At 42.5% G+C, this 25,619-nt stretch overlaps 1 protein-coding gene across 1 annotated transcript in view; it reads right to left on the bottom strand.

Moving 5' to 3' along the window:
- Positions 1-25,619, bottom strand: part of COL4A4 (collagen type IV alpha 4 chain) — a 121,204-nt gene that overhangs the window by 85,864 nt on the left and 9,721 nt on the right. Inside the window, exons 3-5 of the mRNA XM_035006986.1 lie at positions 18,421-18,573; positions 17,245-17,287; positions 13,236-13,313 (exon numbers count right to left, since the gene is read on the bottom strand). Of these exons, the coding sequence (XP_034862877.1) occupies positions 13,236-13,313; positions 17,245-17,287; positions 18,421-18,482 (183 nt within the window). The 5' untranslated portion in view covers positions 18,483-18,573. The remainder of the gene's footprint in view (positions 1-13,235; positions 13,314-17,244; positions 17,288-18,420; positions 18,574-25,619) is intronic.

Genomic DNA, 25,619 nt, shown 5'->3' with positions numbered 1-25,619 from the left:
ATTACTATAGGAACTATTTAGTTCATTGTTCAAAGGGGGGGAAAACAAGCTGCATGTCATATCCCACCTGTAGAGAAACAAATGGACAGACATCTTCTCTAAATGCATGTTTATAAAGGAATATTTCTTGAAGGATATACAAGAAATAGCATTTTGTCATGCCCCAGGAGGGAAAATGCAAGCCAGGGCAATGTTACCACTTACCAACAGCAAATGCAACCTTAAAAGACTAACATTTCTCTTTCACCATGAAGTCACCGACTCAACAATTATCAACAACCTTTAACACCTGCCTAAACTTCACAAATCAAAATCGTACTTCATTTGAATCTGCCCTTCTCTTCATGCTTTTTCATCATCATCATAACAGCTACTATTTATTGAGTATCCATAAAAATACTAAAAGCTTAGAATTTTCAAGGAAGCTTAAATGTATAAATATGTATTACAAAACCGACAACAATAAAATATGAAATGTAATTATATAGGCACAAATCATTTGGGGGCATTTTGAGGGCATATCAATTTAAATATTGCACAAATTGTAAACAACAATGTAAAAGAATAAATAATGACTTCAACTACTTTTTTTAAACCTATGTTAATTGCTCTTAGTAAGATTTCCTGAATATAAGCCTCAGGAAATTAACGGCTTTTCCTTAAGTTTGGGAATTTATCTTTTCATCTTACAGGTAATTTACCAAAAAAACCTCCTAAATTATCTTTTGTGAATGCTGTACTTTACAATAATGTAACATTTAGAAACAACAAAATGTACATTTAAACATAAAAGGGTAAGTGAGAAAGAGACAGCCAATTAACTGCCTATAAATCTCTTTAATGTGCTTCATTCTGGACATACAGGGCCAGATCCAGTGAGCTAATGGAACTTTGGGGAGAATAAAAAAAAAAAAGGAGTGGAAATGTACAAATGGTGGTAAGAAAGATAAAACGCCACTCAGTATAGAAATGATAGAAATGGGTTCTGATTTGAGAAGGTGCCATCTAAAATGCTTTTAAAATAAAATAAAACAAGGAATGGTTATTTGCATTATTCAACTCTGGACCCCATGCCCTTCCTCCTCCCTTGCCCTGATCTGTTACACTGACTTCCTTGCCTTCTCTGAATAAGCTCTGTTCTTTCACAGACTTGGCGTCCTGTCCCAGAATTGTCCCTCCCACTCCCAAGGTCATCTCTCAGTGTTCGCATGGAAAGACTCCCCAACCTCCTGCCCTCCCCTCACACACCCTTCAGAACTAGATGGCTCTCCAAGATGCTTCTATAATAACATCCTCGCCTATTACAGTGACCATCTCTTTATCCCCCAACCCCACAAATGCTAACCATGAGCTCCTGCAGGGCACAGGCTATATGCCCAAGGCTTTGATGGTAGGAAGGACAATAAATACTTAAGAAAATAATACGAACAGTGAAACAGTCAATGATTCCACATTGAGGTGAGCAGAGCACACAGCCCCACATCATGAACAATGGCTCTGACCGCAATGATATCGTAACTTCTCGTTGAGAGAGAACACAGGCATTGTCATACCTTCATTTCAACCATATTAAATGGTAAATATAACCCCTACTTTGCAGGTGGAAAAACTAGCATAAAATATTAAATGCCAACTTATTTACAACCACTGGGGAAACCTGTGGTTTGTTTTATAGTTAGTGCTAGGTTTTTTTTTGCATATTAACAGGTAATTCATTATAGGATAGATTTTTTAAAGAAATACACTAAACCTTGTATCACAATATTAAATCTGTCAGAAAGCTGCTCATGAAATTTTTCCAAACACCAGTCTTAGAAATAGTCATTGCTAGTTCATCCGGTTTGAGTAAATAATTTATCCACAGTAATATAGAGAATAATGCCAATCTCCTTAAACTATTTCATATTTAAAAGTAGGTCAGTTTTAAAAAAACTGTAACATAGGGGCACCTGGGCGGCTCAGTTGTTAAGCATCTGCCTTCGGCTCAGGTCATGATCCCAGGGTCCTGGGATGGAGCCCTACATCGGGCTCCCTGCTCCGCGGGAAGCCTGCTTCTCCCTCTCCCACTCCCCCTGCTTGTGTTCCCTCTCTCGCTGTGTCTCTCTCTGTCAAATAAATAAAATCTTAAAAAAAAAAAAAAACTGTAACATACAAGTAAATATTTGAGCTTACTCATTTATAAGGCTATAATGGAATTAAATTCAGGATGAACAGACATAAATAACAAGCCCATAGGAGATATTTCTGTAACTAGAGAATCATTAAATAATCAAAAGAATTTTGCATCTTTAAAAAAGAATTTTAAAGAAATATTTTGCTCCTAACTATGCACTGTCCACCTATGAACAATAACATGACATACAGTGGATTGCTCTACACTGGATTCAGGCTAGCAAAAAGGAAAAAAGAAATGCACACTAGTGGAATGAATGACTGACTTTCAGATGTAGTTTCCCTGATCTTTCTTTCCTTCTTCCCTTTCCTTTCCTTTCTCTTTCTTTCTTTTTTTCTTTTCTTTTGTTTTCTCCTTTTTTTCTTTTCTTTTTTTGCTACTGGGTGCACAGAATTGCCTCTTTGGCTTATGACTTTCAGCGAGAGCGAAATCAGAAAAGATTCACTGAATCCAGAAATGACAGTCATCTTGGCAGCTGAGGAACCTGTGGAAAGCCCTGTGATGTCCCACAGGTCATCCCCTCCGTCCTCCTCGAAGCCCACGCTGACACCATGTCATTGGACCTGCCCTACTTGCCTCCCTCCTGAGGCTGCAGAAGCAGTAGGCTCCCAGGCCAGCTGTACAAATAGAGGATCACGGTGATCAGAGAGGAGAGAGAGTCACCCAGCCCTCTGGGGCCAGGGCATTCCTTCAGGATTCTGTCACTTGTGAATCATCTATATCAGGCACGGCTCTTGAGCAGGGCTAAGATCAAATCATTTTTATTTCACAACTTGGTAGAACAGACGAACAGATGAGAAAATATGTACCTTTTTAAAACCAAAATCTTCAACTCAGCCTCTGGGCTGCCACTGATGTGCTTGCCCCCAGGGACCAAACCCTTTGGGGAATGACAAAAATCTAAGAAACCCTTTGTCATTTTAGCAGTATGAGGCTTGGGAGAAATAACTACAGAGAGACAACTGCAAATATATATCCATTCACACTTTGTCTGTGACAGCTCTCTGTTCCTTCCCAACCAGAAGCTGAATCAGTGCGAAGAAGTATAAATGTACGTTTGTTCCCTCCTTCATTCATTAATGAATGAACAAATGACTATGAAAGATGCTTTTATTATACTAATTATGCACACATTCCCAAATCACCCTTGGTCTCTAAGACCATGAGAGTGATCATCAAAGTGTCCAGGAAGGGAAGGAATTTATTTATGGAGTTTGGTTGTGTGCCCACCACTCCCCAGACCTTGTCATTGCCTTGTCCATTGCCTCCAGCCTTGTCTTATTTTAAACTTAAAAGAAAATTATCTTAATGTACTCTATGTTCTTTTGTAAAGTTTCTTTAGGAAACAGCAGTATTCATCAAATTAATTAAAGACCTCTCTTTTTGTCGTTCTCAAATCCAATGTTCTAATCCTATCCTGTAGGTCCAACTGTTTTCTAGATGCCTTCTTGAACCTTCCTCCTCCGTTAATTCACACTCATCACGTCAGAAGCTGAGTGCATCACTCCCAGACTGGCTTCCCTGCTCTCCTCTTCCCAGACCCCAGCAGATGGCAACTTTTTTCCTTCCATCATGTAAGCTCACCACACGGCTGTCAGCTCTCCCCTGCTTTCCATGTCCACCCTGCAGCCAAGGCCACCCTTCCTGCCTTGACTTAAATCTCATGCGTCTGTCTTACTGTCACCCCCCTGCGGAGACTCCCTGTCCTGGTCTTGTCATCTCGCGTGGGTTACCCAAGCACCAGCCGCCCTCCCTTCCTTCACTCTGGGCTTCTACCCACTTCTACAGACAACTGCCAACTCCTCCTCAGTCTTCTCTTGCCCCCGTCACTGCTTTCATCACCCCCTGTAATGGGGACAGTCTGCCCTTCTCCACCGCAGCCAAACCTACTCCCTGTCATTTGCTCACCTACGCCTTCTGCTCCAATCACACGTGTGCCTTCTGTAGCTCAGATTCGACCTTCCTCCAACCAAAACCATCCTGGTGGTGGTGGAGCAATGGTACTTGTTCTAGGCACTGACACAGCGCTGTGCATTCGTCTCATGGAATCCTTACATCCATAAAGCAGGAGGCCACCCTGTAGCTACTTTTCTGTCTCCCAGATGAGGAAACTGAGGCTCAGAGAGATGAAGCAGGTGACCAGAGGCCACTGGACTATCACCTAGGGGAGCAGAGATTCAGACTCAGGTCCTCAGACTCCAGTTGCTGCTTCTCTCTTTACCCCAATCCTGATCGATCTCACTCTTGTACTCTTCTGCCCACCCTAAAATAACACCTAACTAGACTGATGACCTATTTTTCACTATTATTTCATGCATGTTACTTTAATTAATATCCGCTTGGGGTGATGTATTCTGATAAGCTTTTGGGGGTCAGGGATCTGTGTACATTTTATTACCACTCCAGAACCGTGGCCACTGCCTTGCACGATATACATTCTAAACATGAACTCATGGACTACTGAATGGATTAAGACTTTATAATTAAAATGAACAATTCAGTGGCACCCCCTCCTGCCTTTTTCACGCTTGGCTGTAATTCAAAGATTCACCCACTAGGTGACACTGTAACATCACTTAAAGCCTCGACAAGGACTCCATGCATAGCGTAGATCCTTTAAATAAGTGCCCCCAGGGTCTTCCCCTATAATGGGAAAAACTGCTAGATATCATGAAGGGTTTTAAAAATAAATAATAAAAAGGTGTTATTCATGGAGTAGACAGTCAAAGGAGACTGGACTGCAGTGGCGGGGTATTTTCTCGTACCTTAAGATCACCTCTCTTGTTAATAAGAGGATAAACTGGTCCATTAAGCCTGGAGTAGCACTGACTCAGGATTTCCAGCTGTGTTCTTAAGAGGCTGCGTGGTGCAGTGGAAAGAACACTGCTCTGAGAACCAGAAGATAGGGCTTTGCCGCTGAGCCATAAATAAAGTCACCTCTTGAACCTGGGTATTGAAGAATGGTTTCCCCATTTTTAAAAACGGTGTAAGAGCAGCCCAACATCATACAGCTGCTGTGGGAACTGAACGAGGCAGTGTGGAGAGCTCTTGGTAGCCTCCCTGAGGAGCTGGAACCAACTGACCCCCACTCTATTCTCCCGGTGTCCCCGCCCCTTGTCCTCTCCGTATGTTTTTTCCTGTGTCTTCTGTGCCCATCCCCTTCCTCCTACTGGGAGAAGCCCCTTGGAGCTCCACAGGGCTGCCCTGGCCTCTTCTCACTTTCTCTTGGGCAAACTTGACCTTTTCCATGGAGTTAATGGCATCTAATGCTGAACAACCAACCCTTCCACGTCCCTCCCTAGCCCAGACTTCTCTGTGGAGCCCTGGCCATATTCAGTTGACCTCCAGCTCCACAAATCCAAAACGGGACTTGTAGACCCATGATCATGCCCTCGAATGTGCTCCTCAGTCATACATCACTGCCTGTACAGCTGTTCACACCCCCCCACCTACTTGCACTGTCCCCCTCGTTCCTATCAATCCTGCCTCCCAAATATTCCTGCCACCCATCTGCTTCTCCTACCTCTTCGCGCACCTCCCTTGCTAAGCAACCTCACCTCCCACCTGGGGACTGCAGTAGCCCCCTGACAGGTTTCCCCTAACACCGCCCCCCACGCACACTCACCATATTCTCCAAACAGCAGCCTGAATGATCTTTTTATAACCTATGTCCAACACGCTTCCACCCTTCTCTGAATCCTTCAGAGCCTTCCTATTACAGACAGGAGGACCTGTGCCTGCCTTTCCCACTGCACCTCATGTCCCTTGCTCCCTCACCTACTACAACCAAACCTTTCTGGCTACTTTTTGGTTGCTCAAACATGCCAGCCCGTCTCCTTCTCACTTCAGGACCCGAACAGAGGCCGTTCTCTCAGCGCAGACCCTTGCACAATGGGTTGAATGGTGGCCACAAAAAGAAAGGATTTGCGGATGTTGCCTTGGATGGCAAAAGAGGTGCTAAAGTTAAGGACCTTGAGAGGAGGGCTTGATCTTGGATCATCCGATGGGTCCTCAATGCCATTACATGTACCCTTATAGGAGGGACACAGAGGAAGATTTGTCACAGATACACAGAGGAGAAGGCGGTGTGAAGGCAGGCAGAGATTGGAGCAACATGGGCACAAGCCAAGGGATGCTGGTAGCCACAGAAGCTGGAGGAGGCAGTGAACGGGGCCTCCCCTCTTGCCTGTGGAGGGAGTAAGGCAACAGCAACCCCTTGCTCGTGCACTTCTGGCTCCAGAACTTGCGAGAAGATAAACTTCTGTGGTTTTAAGCCACCAAGCATGTGGTAATTTGTTATGGCTGCCCTAGGAACTGTCGGGACATGCTTCCGGGCCATCACTAGGTGGCCTCTGACTCCATTGCGGTCTCCGCCTGCCCCGCCCCACCCCCCACACAGGCTCCCATATAAAACTGAATTAGGGCATCAGGTTATCCCAGGGAGAGAGCAAGGATCTCTGTCAGTTCTTACCTTGATGCACCCCAAGCTCCTAACGGTGCCTGGCACTCCTCAGGCACCCAGAAATAATGGCCAAAAGGTGAATCTCTGTCCCTTCTGCTGGTCTCTGAGCTCCAGGCCACAGGACCTTTTTTTTATCATCAAAGCCTCATGATGGCAGGCACAGGGCAAATGCTCAATGACTATGAATGAATGGGACAAATGAATGGCCATCTGCTGAATGAATTGCAGATAAGCTCCTATGACAGAGGAGTGAAAAAATTAGCACCTTTGAGACATGGCTGTTTCCCTGTGGATTTCTTGGCAACTTACTGAAAATGGTATTTGAAAGAAGAAATCTACTTTTACCTTCTTTGTAATTCGGCATTTTAATTAATTTAGTCAGATGTTACCCTCGCACTGGAGAGGTTTTCTAGAGCTACAAATACTGCTTCCCATTTTCCTGTGGGGAATATGGCCTGCTTTGGGAAGCACCTGTATTCTAGCCCTTATTTCTCACCAACAACAAGGCTGTCTCCCCTTTGGTAATGACCTTGATCCTCTCAAGTTCAGCGTAGTCCCACATTTGCTGAGCTCTGCGGCCACCCAGCCTCAGTTCACGCTGGGTCGCAGAGCTCAGCAGTCTTCGTTGCTATGGAATTGAACTCCACATGAGGAGGCCAAAGGCTCTGCTGCAAATCACTGGCAATTTAATGAGGTGACTGATCAGGGCAGATACGCCAAAACCTACCTTCAGACCCACTCTGCCACTAGGATTCCCCGGTGAGATTCTGCACCCCTGGCCTGTTTGGAAAAACAACATGTTCTACAACACTGTAGGCAAATATAAGCTGGTTTTCTCTCCTGCCTTCTCCAACACAAATGCTAGATTTAGAGAGAGCTCTGTCAGCATACTGAAAGCCATGTTAGTTAGTTGGAGTCATTCTTGTGTATGAACACGAGCTGCCACTGCAACTTCTACCACTATGATTATTAATGGGCCAAATAGTATGAAATGATAGGCATGTATCCTCCCTCTCCCCACTTGGTTTCCCACGCCCTGTTCAGAAATACTCCCTCCAGCACCTATGACTGAAGATCCATTCTTTTCACGTCTGCAAATTTTTCATTCTTCAGAAATCAAGGTTACTATTCCTGACAGGGGAACACTTTAACAAGCAAAGCCGAAGTTGTAAACAGCTGGTGAGCTAAATTGTACTGGGAAATTTGTTTCATAGGCACTATGTTTTCTCCAATTCTGGGTCCTGATGCCTTTACGTGACAAATGCACTGTCCGGCTCCCCACAGTCCCCAAGGCCAACGTCCCTTCCCGGGGCCCCTCACTCAGGTTACCTGCTGTCCCCTGAAAACCCCTGAGACTTCCCTCAGGCACGGCATCATTTCTCAGAGAATTCTCCAACAGAGACAAAATGAGCTAGGGAGTGCATTCTTGGAGGAGAAAGATGTGGAAGGAAGAGAAGAAAGCAGAACCAAAAATCTAAGAGGTGGGTGACAGATCAAATTTGTCAGTTGTCCATGGAATCGGCTTACACCGAAATATAACATAAGTGACTTATGTGAGCTTTGGGACCTAAAAATAATTGCTCTGTACCATTTATCAGGCCACAGTTATAGAGTGTACTAGAATACAGCTGTGTGAGGGATAGAGTTCTAGAACTTTGTGTGCAAATAATTTAATGGTGAAAAATGTTAATAATTAAAATCCCCAAGCAAATTCCATTTTTATCACGGAATGCAGGCTCTTAGGAGTGTGAGGGACAAATGAATGAGATTGTGGGGAAAAATACTTGTACATTTTTTAATGATTTAAAATTCCCACATGAACCACTGATTTGCTAATGTGTGATTTTAGCTTTCAAACCACAAAAACTAAGACAGGTCTTGAGTTTTAAGTTATTTGACCCCTTGTATAAAAACCACCAAATTATAAAGTTCTTAATACAACAGTTAACAGTTCAACAGCTGCTAGACTCCCTTGAATGAAAACAATATGGATATATATTTTTTATTCTGGAAAAAGCTGTAGAAAGTGTCTTTAGTATCCTGCTAGTTACTAAAGTGGAACTTATAAAAGGTCCCATCCTAGTCTATAAAGACACAATTTTCCCTGCATAGAGGCAGCCATCAAAAACATGAAGATTCCTCCACTGAAATTAGTAAAGAAAACTTTAAAATCTTGCCCAATGCCACCTCATTCATATCCTTAAAGAGGGACCACCATGAGGTTAGGGGAGATGTTAGGGCATCGTTGCAAAATATTTTGGAAGCCCATTATATAGCTGTTATATGTAAAAGGCCATGCCCACATCACAGAACCTGAAGCTGTTAGGGCCTGGAGGGACAGGACCAGCCCCATAGTACAGACCCTTACTTCCCAGCTGAGACTCTGAACCGGAAAGAAGCCACAGGCGTTCCAATCTCCCACCCTCTACCTGGAGCTAAAGGGTCCTGATTGCTGCCACTGCTCTAAGTACTTATTTCTGGCCCTACCTGAAGCCACAAGGGAATATTTTTTAAAGATTTTATTTATTTATTTTGAGAGAGAGCACAAGCAGGGGGAGGGGCAAAGGCAGAGGGAGAAGCAGGCTCCCCACTGAGCAGGGAGCTCGATGAGGGACTCGATCCCAGGACCCCGGGATCATGACCTGAGCTGAAGGCAAAGGGCTTAACCGACTGAGACACCCAGGGGTCCCGCCACAGGGGAATTTGAATTTACTTGAGATTATGCGTTTAATAACAGGTTTAAACGATGTGTGTGGGTGGGGGGGGGGAGGACGGAAGTGAGGGGCTCCCTGCTAACTCTGCTCCCTCCTGCAGATATGGTAGGTGTCCCTGCAGGCACGCTCCAGGCTCCCAACCCTGCCCAGGCTGGAGTCTGGTTTTAATGTATTGGTTCATGACTAAGAGCCTTTTATGTGCCATCTACCGTGATCATCTCGAAGTAGTACAAGAAATGGACCCCCAGTTCTTAAGGGATCAAACACAAGTAAGCAGCTTCGATTCTAGAGTGTCCACTGTGGACCTGGAGCCAACATCAACATTGTATATGTGTCCATACAAGCACCTTGAAGGAGCGCATGCTTACGATCTCAGCAAGAGGGTCAGGGGCATCCACGCTCACACCCAAACAGACCTACAGGCCCGGGTATGAGCAGTACGAGGGAAGGGAACAGGGTCCCCAACAGGGGCATTGGCACTGGCTGGGAGGAGTTGGAGGGGACGCCTTGGGAGGGCTGGGGTCTCCACCGAGCTCCCCTGGGGAGGGCAGGAAAGACAGAGGCTGAGTGCAAGTGGGAAGACAGGCCGGAAAAGGGTAGGCGGGTGAGATTATGCCCAAGGGAGAGTGAGCGGTGCAACCGATGCAGCTTGGCGGGCGGGGGGGGGGGGGGGGCAAAGGGGAAGCAGCAGGGGTCGCTGGTGGAAACACGCGGGGAAGCTAGACCGGGGCCTCCAGGGTCCACCGATGCGGCTGAACTTCACTGTCAGAACTGAAGGCACCCGTCCTGGGTTCCCTGCCTTCGACACACCCCAGCGCCACCTCAAACTCCCGCGCGGGTCCCCAGTTCCAACCCTAACCCCAGTCCTTCCAGGGGCGCGGCGCCGGCCTGGCTTCCCAGCAGTTGCTGCAGACACGGGCTTGAACTACTCACTCAGGCATTCACCCCTAGAAGGGGAGTCATTTCCTTCTGAGGAATGCCTGCCTGTGCCACTCACAGGCTCCTCGACCCTGCGGGATTCGGCATAGCCCTGTTTCTCCAGTCCCCCTTGAGCTGTCACTGCAGCCCCAGAGATGGTATGTGAGTTGGCCGGCTGCTGAGCACTTGCGAGCACCCACCCCCCACCCCACCTCCCAGTTCTGCACAAGCCGAGCTCCCCAACTCCCGGCCCGAGATCGAAATCGCTGCCGGCAACTCGCAGCCTTCGCGTGGGAGCCCTCTGTCTCCGAAAGGGCAGAGGTGGACGGGTGTCGTGCATCTGCCCTCGCTGACCACCCAGGAACAGGGACACCGACGGCAGAGTGCGGCCCAGCCCCTGAGCCCTCGCCACCCCTGGCACCCGACACTGCGCTATGGGACGCAAGGTGCATTGCTTGTGACTGCCGAACACACACCCCAGGAAACAGGACAGAAAGGACTCATGGTGTAAATACGGGCAAGCCGAGGCTCGGGTGCGCACAAAGTTCACAAAGTTAGGACGAAAGGCTGGTGTTCCAATCTGAGTGACGTCATCTTCTCGTGAAGGTGGGCCAAACGCTGAAACTGAAGTCCGATACCAGGGTGAGGCTCCCGCCTCTTCCACACACTAGCAATTGGAAATTCAGGTTCCTTGTATGGAAAGAGGACGGTATTTGTCGCAGCAGCCTCAGAGCTGTGGTGGGATTAGAGCAGGGTTTCCCGACCTCAGCACGGTTGGCTTTTGGAGACGAGTAAGTTTATGGTGTGGGGGCGGCCAGTGCATGGTAGGTGCTGAGCACCTCCCCTGGCCTGTAGCCCCTAGACACCAAGAGCGCCCCCGCCACCCAGCTGTGATGGCCAGAAACACGTCTCTAGACATCGCCCAATGTCCCCACTAAAAATGACTCTCAGCCTCATTTAAATCAGAGCTTTATCCAAGCAACTGTTCCTCTTTGTTCTGTGGTGCCCCCATCCCCTTCCTCTCACAAAGCTGATCGATCCATTTTTCTTGGGTCTTAAACTCAAAGGGTCTTAATATTTAGATGCCCTGGTTTCTTTTCCTTCTCATTTATACGATCTTGGTATGTTTATATTAAAAAAATTCACACAGAGGCCAGGCTTTTCCCCCCTGAATAATGTGTACATTTATATAAAAAAAAGTTAAAGCACTTCTTAGATTGCTAGCTTTAGGCATCCTTACTTTTTAAAAGAATTTTTATTGAGATATGATTGACACATAACACCATGTTAGTTTCAGGTATACAGCATCAAAATCTGTTATGTGTGTATATTGCAAAACGATGACCACGAATTGTTTCGTTAGCATCTATCATCACACAAACTACTGGTTTTCTTTCTCTTGGGACGAGAACTATTAAGATCTACTCTCAGCAACTTTCTAATATACAAAACAGTATTATGAACTATAGTCACCATGCTCTGCAGTACATTCCCAGGACTTACTATTTTAAAACTAGAAGGTTGCCCCTTTTGTTTTTAAATTATATCATGAAGGCAGCTTAAAAAAGCTCAAGATAAATTCTGAGCACCAAAGTTTTTGAAGTACTAAAGAAACAAAGCAGCTTAAGCAGAAAGGGACTTGCCATAGCAGAAGCTCAATAAGGTAGCTGCCTTCAGGGAGAGAGCCGAACAGAGGGGCCTCTGGCAGATTGCACATGTATTGTGTGCAGATAAAGTGAAGCTATGGGGAAAATACACGGTCCCTTCTTTTAGGAGATGTTTTGCGTCCTTGTAGACTGATCTTTACTGAATTGTGCTTTTTGAGCATCACGCCCTATAGGATCGATGTGGACTCGTTCCAACAGAATCATTGATCTGACTCCAAAAAAACCGTCTGAAGTTTCTGAAGCATGTTCTTTTCTTGTAAGATCGTGGGAGTATTTTTAGTCAAAGGAATTGTTTGATCTAATGCTCTAGCCCAAATGAGTTAGTGGGCTGCCGACTGCTACTGTCAGAATGTAAGGGAGAGGTCCACAAATATTCCAATGACCTGATACACAGTAGCCGAGAGGCCTCTTGTGCATCGCAGGACAGAGAATCTTGTGTAGTCACCCAGAGGGCCATCCCGGGTGGACTTGATCAAGACACTGCACCTCTCTGAGCTTTGATCTTCTGCCCCACAAAGTCGGCATGATGAGATGGTAAGAGAGCTGTTGCGAGGAGCCAGAGAGCTAAAGCATTTTCAGAACACAGAACAGCGCCTGACACATGAGAAGCACACAATCAATGTAGCTATCACTTCAACTATAGAACACTATCCCGCGTGATTTCAATAGGCGTTATCCAAAAAAGGGTCTTGTAGTCAAATGTCCGGATATACCACTTTAAATAAGGTTAAACAAGCCTTCTTTCTCCACTCGCTGCGGTACTTCTCAGAGCCTTTAAAATGCTGATATACAACCTGAGTTTCAAGATGGTGGTGACCCAGTACGGACCATTTGACACGAGGACCCCTTTTGCATAAAGCAGTTCACAAGACTAGTGTCATAGAAAACACTGGACGAATCATGGCTTGCACTTCCAAGCATGACACGTAGCGTAATATAATTGGGATCTCTTATCAGGATATACAGAACTTTAACTGTGAAACATATAAACACTGACAATTACCAGAACATGCTAAGAATCTGGGGCTACTTAATATTAAGCATTCACAATGGCTCAAATTTCAGTATGCTGTCCATGTTTATCTTTTTAAAAAATGTTATTGTGGTAAGGACACCTAATATGAGATCTACCCTCTCCCCCAATTTTTAAGTGAACATTACATCATTGTTGATTGTAGGAAGATGTTGTACAGCAGATCTCTAGGGCTTATTCATCTTGCACAACTGAAACTTTATGCCCTTTGATTAGCAACTCCCCATATCTCCCTCCCACTGGCCATGCTGATTTTTACATCACTTACCCGAGACCCTTTTTCATGAAAGCACTGGCACACTGAGCAATCTCTTCCTCCGCAAGGACCCACAAACTTCTTTCCACTCTGGAAAGTGAAGCATCTGGTTTAGTAAAGCAGTATTCCTCACTTAGCTGAGTACCTGATGTGTACTTTCTAACGAGCACCTTGGTTTCCCTAACCCACGAGAATTCCACAGTGTACTTTGACCTTTGGATCTGCAAAAAAAAAAGGCTAACGTTGATATATAAAAAGGCAAAGAACTTACACTGTGGCTTGATAAGAGGGCAGATGATTATGCAAGCAAAATAAAAGTTCATGTGAGCTAGCATTAAAAAGAAAAAAAAAAAAAAAGCCTACTTCTGAAGCCACTTTTCATTGGCCAGAATCTTCTGCAATGTCTCTCTTCTACCAAGACATCACTTACTAAGTTGTGGATCATCTTAGAGTGTAAACTATATGGTTAGGAAAATCATAAGTACACAATGCTGTCTCACTTAAATATAAATTCAGTTGCTTTTCAGGACCTTCTTGCTTCCCCTCCAAGACCACCGAGTCCTTCCTGGTCACTGCTTGAATCACAGCCTTGAACTTCACGTGACAACTCTTTCCAGGAAGTTGCTGAAACTCTAAGATGGTTCTTCTAATGTGCCTCTCAACCAGAAAGCTCCTGAACTTGAATCCTTTGGGCCCCTTCTCCACTTCTCCCTAACTTCTCTCCAACATTCTCTTTAAAGAGTTACTCCACACTCGCATATTTTCTTAACACACACACACACACACACACACACACACACACATGCCTTTTGGGAAGAATCAGCCCCTTGTTCTCACAAATCCTCATGGTCTGTATCCAGAGTCATCTGTCACTTCGGTACAAAAGCATAATCCCAGAGTAACTATTTCCATAAGTAGACACCTTAACAACAAAACAGCCACCATGACGCACCTGCGCTGACAATGGACACTGAGCATTCCTTCAGAGCCTGGGGCTGTGGGTTGGGAGGGAGGGGGTAGCAAAAGCAGCTCCAGGTGCTAGGAGCTGAGAACATGGATAGGAATATCAGAAGGGCACCAGGGATAAATTTGGCCTAGTTCATGATCTTGCCTGGTCCAGCCCTCACTGCAATGCTTAGGTATTAACCACACATCTCTATGATTGACAGAGCTTTTACACTCAAGGCTGTAAATTTAAGCCTTTACGCCAAAGTATGACAGGGAACATAAAACATTCGAACCAATAGTTATAGTTCTGATGGAAGACCTCTATACATACATACACACCTATGTGCATAAGTATAAATGTAAATTACATCTGACTATGTGTACATATGAATACACACATGTACACATACACATGTATACGAATATGTGTATGGGAGGGAAAAGAGTCTATCCAAATTTTTTTTTTCAATCACATAATTTAGACCTCTTTTTTCTAGAAAAATATGCTCAGATGCAATAAAAAAAATCTTTAAATTAAGCATTAATAAAAAAACATTATTATAAACAAAACTCCTTAGGGTCATTGAAAGTATATAAGAATGTGAACCTTGACAAGAGTTAAGTTAAAAAAATGTATTTGAAGTTTCAGAAATATATGCCTCTTGAGTTTTGAGTCACATTGTTATCTATGAATGCAGAAACATCAAGTTCAAAACCCTGATAAGGTGAAAAAAAATGAAATGCCCAGGTCCGGGACAGCATGAAAACACTTAAAATAACTAGTCTGAACACTTGGGTTCACTTAAGGTTGGGATTCATTACTATGTGTTCAGTGAGATATCAAAACAACCAGATAAAGAAGGTCGTTGATTAGCTGGCTTGATAATAAAGGCAAGTTTGTTTTTTGTTTTGTTTTGTTTTGTTTTGTTTTGTTTTTTACTTAATTGTGCCAAGCATCACAGAGATGTTTGCAGCAAAATTACATTTCAGGAAAGAATCAGTTTAAGATAAATTAGCAGATTATAATAAAGAAACAGAAATAGTCACATATAAAGCTTTGACTAGTACTGATAAGAGAAAAAGGCAAGAGGTAATTTTAGTCTCTGAAGTTCTTCTACATTAGACATTTCTCAATAAATGCCACCTTAAAAGGGGTAGGCATTTGTAATGGAAGAAGCTGTTCCTCAAAAACAGATCATATAAACCCATTTGACAAAGATAATGACCTTATCTTAGACAAGGAAATATTCAAAGTATAAACCATATTCACCAGCAATACACTGGCATTCTCAAAAACTAATGTTACTACTCCTCAAAGAGGAAACCAGAAAAATACCCATCCGTTTTTATCTCAGATATTTTTAAACAAACGTATGTTGAATAAAAAGTTTAAGAAGTTCTTAATTTCTAGATTAATAACCAGTCCTACAGGTCTACCTCGATTTTTTTTGAAAAACATTTGCACATAATTAAAAATTCAAATAGGGCAAAAGTATAATGGAAAAAGAAATTGTCTTTTCCAACCCAGGCTCCCTGTTCCCTCACCGAGAGGTAGTCACTGTTCTCACTCAGGGTCTGGATAGCTATGAGCATGCTCACGCCATGATCACATACGAGCACGTACATGCACACGCACATACATGTACATGCACGCACATGCAGACACACACACATGTGCTCACATGTACACCCAGGCACACATACACACACACACACATGCACTCTTTGGTGATTTTCGTCTTGTTTTATTTTTACCCAAATGGCATATTTCTCTGTACCTTTCTGTTTTCTCTTAATCAGACACCTTCACAGTCATTCCAGGTTAACAGAACAGCTCTCCATCGGATGAAGTACAATAGCTTGTTTAACTAGTTCTTCTTGATGGGTGTTTAGCTATCTCCCTTCTTTTGTTACTGAACACTCCCCTGCAACCAGTATTCTTGTGCATTTTCTTTATGCCCAAGTCAGTATAAATACGTATGATAAATTCCAAAACGGGAAATCCCTGTGTCAACAGGATTGACAGCAATTTGGGTGGATAATGCCAAGTTGCCTTCCATAGGTACTGCATTGATTTACATCACTACCTTTAAAACCCAACTATAGTATAAGCTACTTTTTGTGAGAAATCTTTAAAACCTCTGCATAGTACAATTTGCTAAGAGGATCCAGGCTAGAACAGTCTGGTTCAAGAATTATATTCACTCATATGGAACATAAGAAACAAAGGCAGTGAAATTTAAGACTCTCTAGACTCTTATAATGGGAGAAAAAAAAAGAATATAATACAGAAAATAAACTTGGAAGAATCAGGTAAAAAAAAATCCAGGCATATATATTTCAATGTGTTTCCATTCATTATTTCAGATGATGCTCTTAAATGCATGTGAACTAAGTGAAGCAAGTCTGACTATCCCTAATTGGGGAGAGCTTCTCATTCCTTGACATGTGTGCTTTCTGTTCCTGACTGGTAGGAAAAGGAGAATAGAAGGCGACTTTCTATTTTGATTTGCTTTGAAAAGACCTATGTTATTAACTTACATAATACAGAAATTGGATTGGGTAAATCCAAGCTAGAGAGGATGGACAGATGCAGATGTGCTCAATAGTGATTGAACCAGTTCCGTTGTCTCAAGGTCTACCCGTGTTACAGGCGGTCTGTGGTGTAATTTCCCAGAAATGTCTGGGGTTGGGTTTAATAACTCAGATTCCTCAGTGAGGAAGCAGGAGATTTTATTACAGAATATTCTAGGCTTATCTTTCTCCAGAGTTAAAATGTTCACATTTAATCTTATATTTCTTGATTTAATCTTGAAGTGGCCCAACTGCTTCCTGCCCCTCTCCAAAAAAAAGATTTTAACAAAAGATTATGTTATCAAATAAAGAAATCTCCAATACCTGGGTAATTTTTAAGGAGTCTTGACTGTAAAATAGAAAAGAAATCCCAGAGTTCACCTAATCCAACCCTTCATTTTGCAGATAAGAAAACTGAGTCCCACAGAGTGGCTTGCTTGAAACAAAAAGGTTTATAACGAGAGTAATGCATGCAGTCAGAGCTAATTAATGTACTTACCCCATATACATGTTGTACAGAAAAGAGGATAAGTATAAGTGACCTATGAAACAGCAAAAATGCAGATTAATTTAAACTGTTCATTTTCATGCAAAACAAACTAAAAAGAGAAAGAACAAAGGAATAAATCCCAGAAAGCTTCTTTTTATTTCTAATAGGCCGCTGTCATCAGTGACAAGATAAATGTTATCCCCTCTCTGGCTGTCATCATTACCTTCCCTCTTGCTAATCAGTCAAGAAGTACTCACAGCCCTTTAATGGGATCCTCACTGTGCCTGGGACCCTGGGGACACTCTGAAGGCGAGACCCAGATGGGTAGCTGAGGGAAGGGAGACGACTCTCTGAATGAAATGCAGAGGAGTGAGGGAAGGAGGCAGCTGTGTTCAGAGACAGTGCAAAGACCAGTGTACCCTGAATGACATTAAGTGAACCAGCTGGAAGGAGGGAGGAGGGAAGAAAACCTATCTGGACTGGGGAGATGGTTTGGAAGGGAAGGAAAATAATATGAACGAGTTAGGGAAGAGTTAAGTAGTTCAGATGGTCTCTTCCATCTTCAGAGCCAGCAATGGCCAGTCGAGTCTGTCTATCCCTCTGACCTCTGCTTCCATTGTCCCATCTCCTTCTTTGCCTCTCACTCTCCTTCCCCCTCTTTCACTTTTAAGGATCCTTGTGATTATACTGGGCCCACCCAGATAATGCAGAATAATCTCCCCAAGGTCAGCTGATGAGCAAACTTAATGTCATCCACAAGCATAATTCCCTGTTGCCATGTAACAGAACATATTCTCAGGATCCAGGGATTAAGATGTGGACCTCCTCAGGGGCTGTTATTTTGCCTACCATACCCCTGAAGCGCCCTGTCCTAACTCTGCTAGTTAGAGGGCCCCTGCTGCTCTGGACATTAGGAAGGATTTGCTCTTCAAACCTAGTAATAGAGCAAGAATCCACAGCCTTTAGATGAGTGTCTTTTCCATTGGTGATGATGGGAGTGTAATTCAAGGAGAGTATTGGTGTTTAATAAAAATGAATCACAAAAAAAAAGCAGTCATAACGCACAGATTTCTGGAACAATTTGGCTTTTTGACACATGAAACATTCAGACAATTCATAACTATAAAACCAACGTTTAGGAAAAATTATTGAATAAAAGCAAGTGATCACACTAAGCACACTCACCAGGGATCTGCGGCCAAGGGCTTGATCCACCTGAATGAGCACCTTATTGACGCCATGTGCATGGATTACTTCAAGTCTTGGTACTTAAAAAAAATTCTGTCAGGTTTCTCTTCTCTTCCAGAAGACTCTGACTTATAAGAGAGGTTCTATGCCCTGGGTTTAAAGTTTATATATATTAAATATAAGTATATCTCTTAAAACACAACATGCATTATAATGTTGAAAACAATGACTTTCATCATTCATAGTAACGGAAATATTTCCTAAAAGGGGAATTCAATTTTTTTATAAGAATCTTAGTGATGATTAAACTGAATAAATATCAATTTCATTCTTAGAAATAAAAATAATTTCCAGTTATGTCATAAATATATTTTTGAGAAATGAAAGAGAGGTGTATATAATGCTCATATAAAAGTTATTGTCTCATTTTGTTATGTGGTATTTTCTACTACATAACATTTGCCCTTGAAAATCCAAGTTAAAATTCACTTGAGTTTTTTTGTTTTTGTTTTTTACTTTTTGAAACTAGGAAAGGAACCCTTTAGTATAGAAAGACACACTTTGCACACAAACAGCAAATACATATAAAAATATTTTTATATAAAATGGTACCACTGCTATGGAAAACATTTTGGCAGTTCCTCAAAAAGTAAACACAGAATTACCATATGATCTAGCAATTCCACTCCTAGGTATATACCATGAGAAGTGACACTACGTTCATGCATAAACTTGTATATAAATAATCATAGCAGCCAAAAATGTCCAAACGTCCATCAACTGATGAATGGGCAAGCAAAATGTGCTACATCCACACAATGGATTTGGCCATAAAAATGAATGAAGTACTGATACATAGATGAACCTTGAAAACATTATATTAAGTGAAAGAAGTCACATATTACATGGTATCATGTATATGAAAAACCCAGAATAGGCAAATCCATGAAGACAGAAAATAGAGTAGTAATTGTCAGGGGTTGGAGGAGGAGAGAATTGGGAGGTACCGGGTTTCTTCTTGAGGTGATGGAATGTTCTGGAATTAGCGGTAATGGTTGTGCAACATTATGAATATACTAAAAACCACTGAATTATAAACTTTAAAAGGGTTCAAACAGTGAATTTTATTTTGTGAACTTTATCTCAATAAAAGAAAGAAAAAAGAATTTGACTCCAAGCACTCTGTATCTTTGATAAAAGATCTCTGGCTTAAAGGAATGTCTTGAAATTGAAGTGTCTTGAAATTGAAATGCCTCATCTTAAAAACTCTGGCTTCTCTGAAGACCTGTACCAATGAGAATTGGGTAGAGAGAGGAAAACTGGGAGTGTTGGAGCTATTTTTAAATTTCTGGATAAAATCTGGATAAACTAACTCAATGCTGTATTTACGGGAGACTAGTTCTCCAAGTAGGTGGTAGAACCACCTTCCATGATACAGTTTGAAAATCAAGTAGAAGCAGAATCACTCTGAGTGCCCAGATCATTTTCTATCCCCAAATCCATCGTTTTAAATACTTTTTGAAGCTGCATTCTGGGAGCAAGTCTCAATAAAACAAATTATTGATTTGGAAGGAATACACATACTGGCTTGAATCATTCAAAAGGTACTCGTTATTTTAAACAAATAGGAAACAGTCAAAAATTAAAGAAAACCAGGGACATTTGCATTTAACCCCCAAACAGACACATGATGCAATTAATCTCCACACATATTGTGATAAGGGGTGTACAAAAAGGGATTTTATTAAAATAGAGTGTTGTTGTGGTCACTTTCAGAACAAGAAGTGTTAGGGCCTGATCATGGCCCTAACACTTAGGAGTTTCTCAATACATTTTGTAATTGAATGGCTGGCCAGCTGGATGCATGGTTGGGTGGACAGATGGACCAATCCGCAGAAAACTAACTAGTCTCTCATGAGTGAAAGGACCTTGCTGATTGGGAGCCGTCAATGCATCCTCATCATTATGCACTTAGTAAGCCCTGTGACAATAGGGATTTTGTCTTTTTTTATTCACAGTTATCCCCAGTGCTATAATAGTGCCTGGAATACATTTAGTGCTTTATATATATAATGTGTTGGATGAATGAATTTACAGAAGATACTTTGGGACCTTTAGAATGTGAATCAAATATATTTAATAGAGGATATAAGATAAGGCCAATACACATGGGTTGGTAGAGGAAAGGAGAAAGAGGGAGATGGAAAGAAGGATCATACAGCCTTGGGGGAAGTGGAGAGAGAGTGATGCTGATTACATCCGGGACCCTCTGCTAAGAGTGCTGTGCACATCAAGTCACTTACTTCACCACAATTTAGTAAGGAAAGTATTGATTCTGTTGTAAAAAAAAAAAACAAAAAACAAATTAGGTCCATTTAAGTAATTGGTGCAAAATCACAGAGCTAATAAGTGGTAGAATTGGAATTTTTTGATTCCAATATGTATCTCTTCTCCCAGTAGACACCTAAGCATGGCAGCCTGCAGATGTCCGCTCTCATACTCCCCTAGGAATGGTTTTTAAATTATGCACACCCCCTCTTCTTTTTTTACAAGTTAACCTCTAAAAACTTTCATTTTCTCTTTAAATAGTTGCAAAGTATAATTTGGAACATTGTACATGGTGACCTAGAAAATAACAACAGTTGCAGCACTATTTTTTTAAAATTTTTAAAAGATTGATCGATTGATTGACTTGAGAGAGAGCAAGAGAGAGAGAGAATGAGTGGGAGAGGGCAGAGGGAGAGGAAGAGAGAATCTCAAGGAGAATCCCCACTTAGCACAGAGCCCAACACAGGGCTCAAGCTTATGATCCTGAGATTATGACCTGAGCTGGACACTCAATAGTCAAGAGTTGGATGCTCAACCGACTGAGCCACCCAGGTGCCCTACAGCACTATTTTAGATGTAGCTAATGGACCATCATAACCATCATAAGGATGGTTCTCACCACCATCAGTTTAAAATTCATGCACACAAGTTCTTTAACAGCTAGAAATTTTATATCATTTTTCTTCTTGAATTCATATTTCCATTCCACTCCCCTACATATCATAGTGCAATATATTTTTATACTTGAAAATCTTATATTGATCACCCTACCATACTTCTCTGCAACAAAAATATGTATATAAATTACTTTTTATTTTCTATGATCACAAATCTCTAAGTCCTAAATTTTTTTCACCTGAATTTATTTGTCATTATGATGAGAAGTAGTATATAATCCACCAAAACCAAGTAAATTTAAATTTTGATAAATAATTATTCAACACATTACAAATGAAATTTTACTGGAAATGTAGTTGACAATGAATGAATTGGGCTTTTTGGTTTCTCAAATAGTTTATTTAGCCCAGATCAATAAGGAGATCTGGTCAAGAAATGATCAAGCAACTGTCCTGCTTCCATTTTAGTGTCTTAAAACTGTAAATTCTAATAAACCTATTCACAGAAAAAAACAAGTTGTGAATGGAAGGAATTTGTTCTATATATCACTCAATGCTTTGAACTTCTCCTGAGTTGTATACCAAAAGCAATATAGAATTCATCATCAAGAATCATTTTGAGTGATCTATCTGATAAGTCTTCCTCAATTGCGATGAAAGCAAAAAGTTGGGAACCACCTGGCCCTGGGATGTGGAGTCTGAGAGGTAGAGTGCTCTCTGTTCTTAGCACCTGCGTTTACACTGCCGTGTCTGGCCTGCAAACAGTTCTTGTCTTCGGGGCAAAGCAGGGTGGTAACATCTGGGATGCCTGGGGGTGGGGTTGTGCTTCTCTGGTGTAAAGTAGCAAAAGGAAAATTATGAAGGGGTTGGTTAGAACCTGAATCAAAGGCCCATCTTCAGATTGAAAAATTCTAAGAACGAGTATCTATAGCAGTTGAGAATCTAAAAATTGATTCCTTTACTTAATTTTCCAAGATGCCTACACAACTGTTAGGAATCTATTTGTGTCCCGAGGTGTATGTACCTCATCTTGAAGATCTCTGCTCTAGATGAGCTGCTAAAGGTAAAAAACAAAAACAAACAAACAAAAAACCTGCCATGTTCACTGTTTGACCTGGAGCAAGCCTTGGATGACCATGTGCTTATCCCGCATGACTGTCGAGCCCAAAACTAGCCATGAAGAAGTCATGGAGAATTTATAACTGTTCTCCTGTCTAAGTTGCACCAAGAGCTGAGCAGAGGGCCCATCTCATTATCAGCTGGACACCATGAACATCGGTGTGCACTGTGCCCTACGGTTCACATAGGAAATCCACAGCAATCTGAGAGGATTTTCTTTGCTGCAATTGCCTGTGTTAAGAGCATAAAAACTTTTGTCTCAACCAAGCTGTTGACTGCACCAAACAAACAAAAATACTCTCGCTCAGAACACTGTCCTTCTAATCTACCTTCTCACAAATACATGGCTGTCATTCCATGGGATTGGACTCACTGACCAAGGCGGTGAATTTCCAATGGAGTCTATCATTAGTACATTAAAAAAAAGCTTTAACAACCCAAAGGGCTGTGCCACTAAAAGGTATGCAAATAGCAGCTTTGGGAGAGTGCCTACCCAGGAAACTTCTGCCAAAGTTCTACACCTTTCAAAGCACATGCTTTGTTTGGCCAACTGTTATTCTCAGGAAGGGAGCATTCTCCCTAAGCTACTGCGTCAGGACCCACTCAGGCCCCACCTTCAGCCCAGCTAAGCAAGGGTGCGGCCAGATTTTCATCACCCAGCCACAGCGCAGAGGAGGAGAACCACTGGACCCGAAGGCAGCCAGACCCTGACCTGGACCTAGAACTCTGACTCAGGGCTGGGGAGGATGGTGCAAGAAGATAATCTGGATCAGTCCTCTTGGAGCTGAAATTAGGAAAGAGAGGAAAGGGGGGATAAAGGAGTAAGGAGGCGTCAGGAGATACATCTGAGGTACAGTCAGCCACTCGAAGGCTGGGACAGGTCAAGGTGAAGGACAAGCCTGAATTCAGAGGAAACAGATATTCTCAGTAATCATAAAATGCTGTTTTTAAGAGAAGAAAATGCAAAAGGAGAAAGACGGAGTGTCTATGATGAGAGAATGAAAGACTAGCTCATTCCTAAGAGCTGCCCCATTTCTGATGCAAGCTTAGAGCTTATTCCCTTTACCTGAGTAAACTGACCTGTCCAGCCAAATCTGATGAAAAGCATTGCCCCATCCCCGCAGCTGGTCCCAAGGCTATGACACCCCAACGGAAGCTCTCTTGGAGGTTCTGCCAGAGGTGGAACATAAGCACTCTGGACCTTCGACACAGGTTTCACTCCACAACCCAAGTAAGGTGCCCAGGCTCTTTCCCAGCCTCTACTTATTTCAGTCATTTCTAGCATGTATATTCAGTAAATGTCATCAGCTTCTCTTCCTCTACCTCCCTGGGCTGGTTCTTCTTTTTCTTCACTCCTTTATGAAAGTTCCTGGACTCCAATTCCCCTGGGATTCCTTATGAGTCTCCACTTGATATTTTCCAAATACTATGTCTGGGAACAAGATCTGAGATCTTCCAAATCATTATTTCTACTATGAGGAATTTGTTTTCTCTGAAACCCAATCTTGAAAAGAAATACATCCTGCTTGGGTTCTCATCGATTGGGGGATGGGGCAGGCAATGGTCAAGATTAGAGGACCAGATTGCAGGAGACTGAGTATTAAAATCTTCCAGTCACAAAAAGGTAGTATAAGTACAATGTCTTTTTTCTTTCCAAGTAACATTAAGTCTTTGACCTCTTCTTAATAATAACATTTTTGTTCTTTCAGTGAAATAAATTCCTATTAACTTAATGTCTACATGTTCTTTCCTTTGACCTTCTGACACTGAGCTATCTGAAGACTATCTTTCCAAGGCAAAAAAAAATTTTTTTGTGGTCTGAACACCTGTTTGAATATACCTTTATCTTTTCCAAATAGAATGCCTGAAGGCTCATCTTTGCAAAGAAATAAGCAAAAGGCCTCAAAAGATAGAAGGAAAGTGCTTCCAGGAGAAGAATGACATGCTCTGTCCACCTTGGTGGCTGGATATCTCCCTTTGAGGTTTACACTTTCCCTGTTAAGAGATGATCTGACCTTTCCTCAACATTCAAGCTGATTATTTGGTTTTGGTCCTTTGAAAATCCCATATTCTTAGATTGACTCTACCTTCAGACTTTCAAAGAGTTCAGGTTGGTTTGAGCTTTTTAGCAAAAACAGTCAATCTCAACAAATATCACAAGGTATTTAAAGCAGGTCATGAATCTGGGTGGTCCATGGACCACTGGAATGTGGTTGCAGCTCCATGTGTTCTCTGAGAAGCAACATGGGAAAACTTTGAGAACTACTCAAGTAAATTCTTGAGAATGACTCAGTTCCAACTTGACCAGAATGTTGTTGGATTATGACCAAGCCCACCCCCACCTTGCCCCCCCCACCCCGACCCTCCAGGTTCAGTTGAATTGTTTGAGAGTGCTATGGAGTCTTTAGTTGACCTTGGAGTTCAGTTTGCTAGTCCAGAGCCAATTGGACCATATCTCAGCTAACCTACTACTCTGCCAACATAGGCTTTTATTATCATTTTCTCATTGAGAACTCCTCTGAATATCAACAGAAAAGTTGACAATAACCATAATAATGTCACCACTTGGAAACCACATGGAGGTGATATATGTTCCAAAAATATACAATTGATTTTCAAAACCAGATGGTCCCTTTACCTCTAAGTTAAGAATGACATTCTTTTTAAAGATTTTTATTTTTTATTTTTATTTATTTGACAGAGAGAGAGACAGCAAGAGAGGGAACACAAGCAGGGGGAGTGGGAGAGGGAGAAACAGGCTTCCCGCTGAGCAGGGAGCCCGATGTGGGACTCGATCCCAGGACCCCGGGATCATGACCTGAGCTGAAGGCAGACGCTTAATGACTGAGCCACCCAGGCGCCCAAGAATGACATTCTTGACTCAGAATGCTGTATGTCTCTTGCCAAAAACAGTAATCCCCCAGGCTGTTCTTGGTCTGTGATTTTCCCCTCGGGGCAGGACTGGGATGACTCTGTATGAATTCTCTGGAACTTTCAGACCTCTGGGAACTGCCTTTGTGTTGAGCTCTGGAAGTAACACCTTACGATCCCAGCAGGCAGGGCCCACTGTGAGGCTAATGTCTACCTTCAGTGACTTCTCCCCTCCTCCACAGATACAGTCTGCCTTCTACT

The sequence above is a fragment of the Mirounga leonina genome, unplaced genomic scaffold (genome assembly GCF_011800145.1).
Source record: "Mirounga leonina isolate KUSES-001 unplaced genomic scaffold, KU_Mleo_1.0 Mir_151, whole genome shotgun sequence".
In the NCBI taxonomy this organism is placed as follows: domain Eukaryota; kingdom Metazoa; phylum Chordata; class Mammalia; order Carnivora; family Phocidae; genus Mirounga; species Mirounga leonina.
The sequence above is the reverse complement of the archived record's forward strand: the minus strand, read 5'-3'. Positions and strand labels throughout refer to the sequence as shown.